The sequence below is a fragment of the Cricetulus griseus genome, chromosome 4 (assembly GCF_003668045.3).
Source record: "Cricetulus griseus strain 17A/GY chromosome 4, alternate assembly CriGri-PICRH-1.0, whole genome shotgun sequence".
Classification (NCBI taxonomy): Eukaryota; Metazoa; Chordata; class Mammalia; order Rodentia; family Cricetidae; genus Cricetulus; species Cricetulus griseus.
Genome location: NC_048597.1, coordinates 181,571,439 through 181,574,307, shown reverse-complemented (window position 1 = coordinate 181,574,307; position 2,869 = coordinate 181,571,439). Strand labels below are relative to the sequence as shown.

Sequence of the window (2,869 nt, the reverse complement as noted above, 5' to 3'; positions counted from 1 at the left end):
TGCCTCAGCTGCCCGAGTGCTAGGATTAAAGGGGTGCACTACCATGTCCAGCTATTTGCTATTTCTTTAAGGACATTTTAAAGTGAAAGGTTAGCCAGATACAAGATCTGAGTATTGAAGGCTATGGGGGAGAGCAGAGTCTTAATAGAGAGATTAACAAATAGAAACAAGGAACCGTTTCCTTTTAAAGGGACTTGATTCTAGAACTGATGCTAGATCAATTTCGTGTAGTTTTGTTTTCAGACCTAGAAATTCTAAACCCCAGATAAAATTCCTGTCTAGAGCTTCAGGGGTGGGAAGAAGGAAAAGGGATGAAGGGTGGGGACTTCCTCCAGCTAATTGAACCTTTAACTAAGACAGCCCAGCTCTGTGCTTCCCTCTCCACAAAGGTAAGGGTGGAGCCGGTCCCTGATAGTCTGGCCAGCGGCTCTGGCTCTGTTAGGGCTGTTGAGTCTCCCTCAGCAAACCTGGTGGATGGGTTCCTCTTTTCTAAGTTATTTCTCCAGAGAAGCAATCTCATCTACCACCATTTTGGAGTTGGACTTAACATTCCTGGGAACATGTTTGGTTAATTTTTAATCAGAAGTTCTTTGTTCTGTTCAGCGAGCCCACCCACCTCCTCTGCTGGGCAAGGCTGCTGGATGGTCCTCACCTGTGAAGATGATTTTGTGGAGGAAGGTCTGTTGGCGCTATCATGTGTGGGTCATGGGCTGCTACATGCTGCTGGCCCTCATTGCCCTGAAACTGTCCCTCAGGCTGAAATGTGACTTCAGTGTCCTAGATCTGGACTCCAAGGAATCTCGAAGCCAGTACTGCAGGGATTTCCTGTACAAGAACCTGAAGCTGCCAGCAAAGAGGTCCATCAACTGTTCTGGGGTCACTCGAGGGGAGCACAACGCAGTGATCCAGGCTCTGCTGAATAACCTGGAGATTAAGAAGAAGCGGCAGCCCTTCACAGAGACTGACTACCTTAGCATGACAGCAGACTGTGAGCAATTCAAGACCAAAAGGAAGTTCATACAGTTATCGCTGAGCAAAGGAGAGGCTGATTTCCCCATTGCGTATTCCATGGTGGTTCATGAGAAGATCGAGAACTTTGAAAGGCTGCTGCGAGCTGTGTACGCCCCCCAGAACATATACTGTGTCCATGTGGACCAAAAGTCCCCGGAAACCTTCAAGCAGGCAGTCAGGGCCATCACATCATGCTTCCCAAATGTCTTCATAGCTAGTAAGCTTGTGTCAGTAGTCTATGCTTCCTGGTCCAGGGTGCAGGCTGATCTGAACTGCATGGAAGACTTGCTCCAGAGCTCCGTGCCATGGAAATACCTCCTGAATACCTGTGGGACAGACTTTCCCATCAAGACCAATGCCGAGATGGTCCAGGCCCTCAAGCTATTGAATGGGCAGAACAGTATGGAGTCAGAGGTACCACCGGTACATAAAACGTTCCGCTGGAAATATCACTATGAGGTGAAAGACACATTGTACGTAACCAATAAGAGGAAGACCCCTCCACCAAATAACATGACCATGTTCACTGGGAATGCCTACATGGTGGCTTCTCGAGACTTCATCGAACATGTATTCAACAACTCCAAAGCCCAGCAACTAATTGAATGGGTAAAAGACACCTATAGTCCTGATGAGCACCTTTGGGCCACCCTCCAGCGTGCCTCGTGGATGCCTGGATCAGCTCCCTTGCATGCCAAATTTGACCTCTCAGACATGACGTCTATTGCAAGGCTAATCAAGTGGCAGGGCCACGAGGGGGACATTGAGGATGGGGCGCCTTACACCCCTTGCTCAGGCGTCCACCAGCGGGCTGTCTGTATCTACGGGTCTGGGGACCTGCACTGGCTACTTCAGAACCATCATCTCTTGGCCAACAAGTTTGACCCAAAGGTGGATGATAACGTCCTTCAGTGTTTAGAAGAATATCTACGTCACAAAGCCATCTATGGGACCGAACTGTGACACACTGCAAGACGATTGCTACTTGTATGGCAGGACAATGCCAGGCCTTACTGGAGCAATATCGGGTGGGCTCCTGGGGCTCTGAACTCCACGTGTTCCCTAGGAGGAGGGGGCTGCTATGGGAGCATGGGTAAGTAGATCTCTGCGCCCTGTGAGCTGCTGGTGGTGACTGTGGCTACTCTCCAACCCTCTCCCCAAGAGCCCTTTTGCCTTTCTCACAGTGCCAGAACCACAACTACTGCTATTCGGGAGAATAAGGGAGGACCATGTGGCCAGGGACTCTAGGTTTTGGCTGCAGATTTCCTGGGGTTGGTCATGGGAAGAGAATTTTAGTGGAAAGAGCCCTCCCCTTTTGTACTGTTCATTTAAAATAAATAGCTTCCAAGCCAAAGTCCTATCCCTACCCTGTTGTCTATGAATCCAGAAGTAATCTGAACAGAAAAAATGTGTGAGACTTTTCTCATATGCTGAGGACAGTCTCTAGCGGCTGGCAGCGAAGTCCCCCTGGCAAGCTGTGTAGATGGCAAACTGAATCACAGAGCTAATTCTCTCATCACAGAAAGCCTTCCTAATTTTGTTTACATTGGCAGATTCTGACTTTACCAAAAAGGCGAAGGACAGAATGATTTAACTAGCATGACCACTATGTGTTTAGGAGAAACCCATGGTAGCTTCTTGGCCAAAGGTTACCATCCTGTACTGGCAGCCATTTCACAGCCAGCTCATTGTGGTATGGGGAGGGGCTGCATTGTTAATTAGGCTGGAAAGTAGAAGTAAACTCTGTCTTGCTAAATCAAGATGCCTGAATATTCTGTTTAAGCCTCTTGAGTCAAAGCTGCTTTGTTTCATTATGTGAGTATCAGGCTTGGTATTTGCCATTCTATAGAGTATGCAT

General features: G+C 48.2%; 1 protein-coding gene across 1 annotated transcript; it reads left to right on the top strand.

The window, feature by feature from the left end:
• Positions 1-642: 642 nt before the first annotated feature.
• Gcnt3 (glucosaminyl (N-acetyl) transferase 3, mucin type) lies at positions 643-2,621 on the top strand. Its single transcript, XM_035444450.1, has one exon. The coding sequence runs from the start codon at positions 661-663 to the stop codon at positions 1,972-1,974; it is 1,314 nt and encodes a 437-aa protein (XP_035300341.1). The 5' UTR covers positions 643-660; the 3' UTR covers positions 1,975-2,621.
• Positions 2,622-2,869: the final 248 nt, after the last annotated feature.

What these genes read in the sequence shown, in the direction of transcription:
- Gcnt3 (XM_035444450.1), top strand. Translation starts at nt 661, where the DNA reads ATGATTTTGTGGAGGAAGGTCTGTTGGCGCTATCATGTGTGGGTCATG.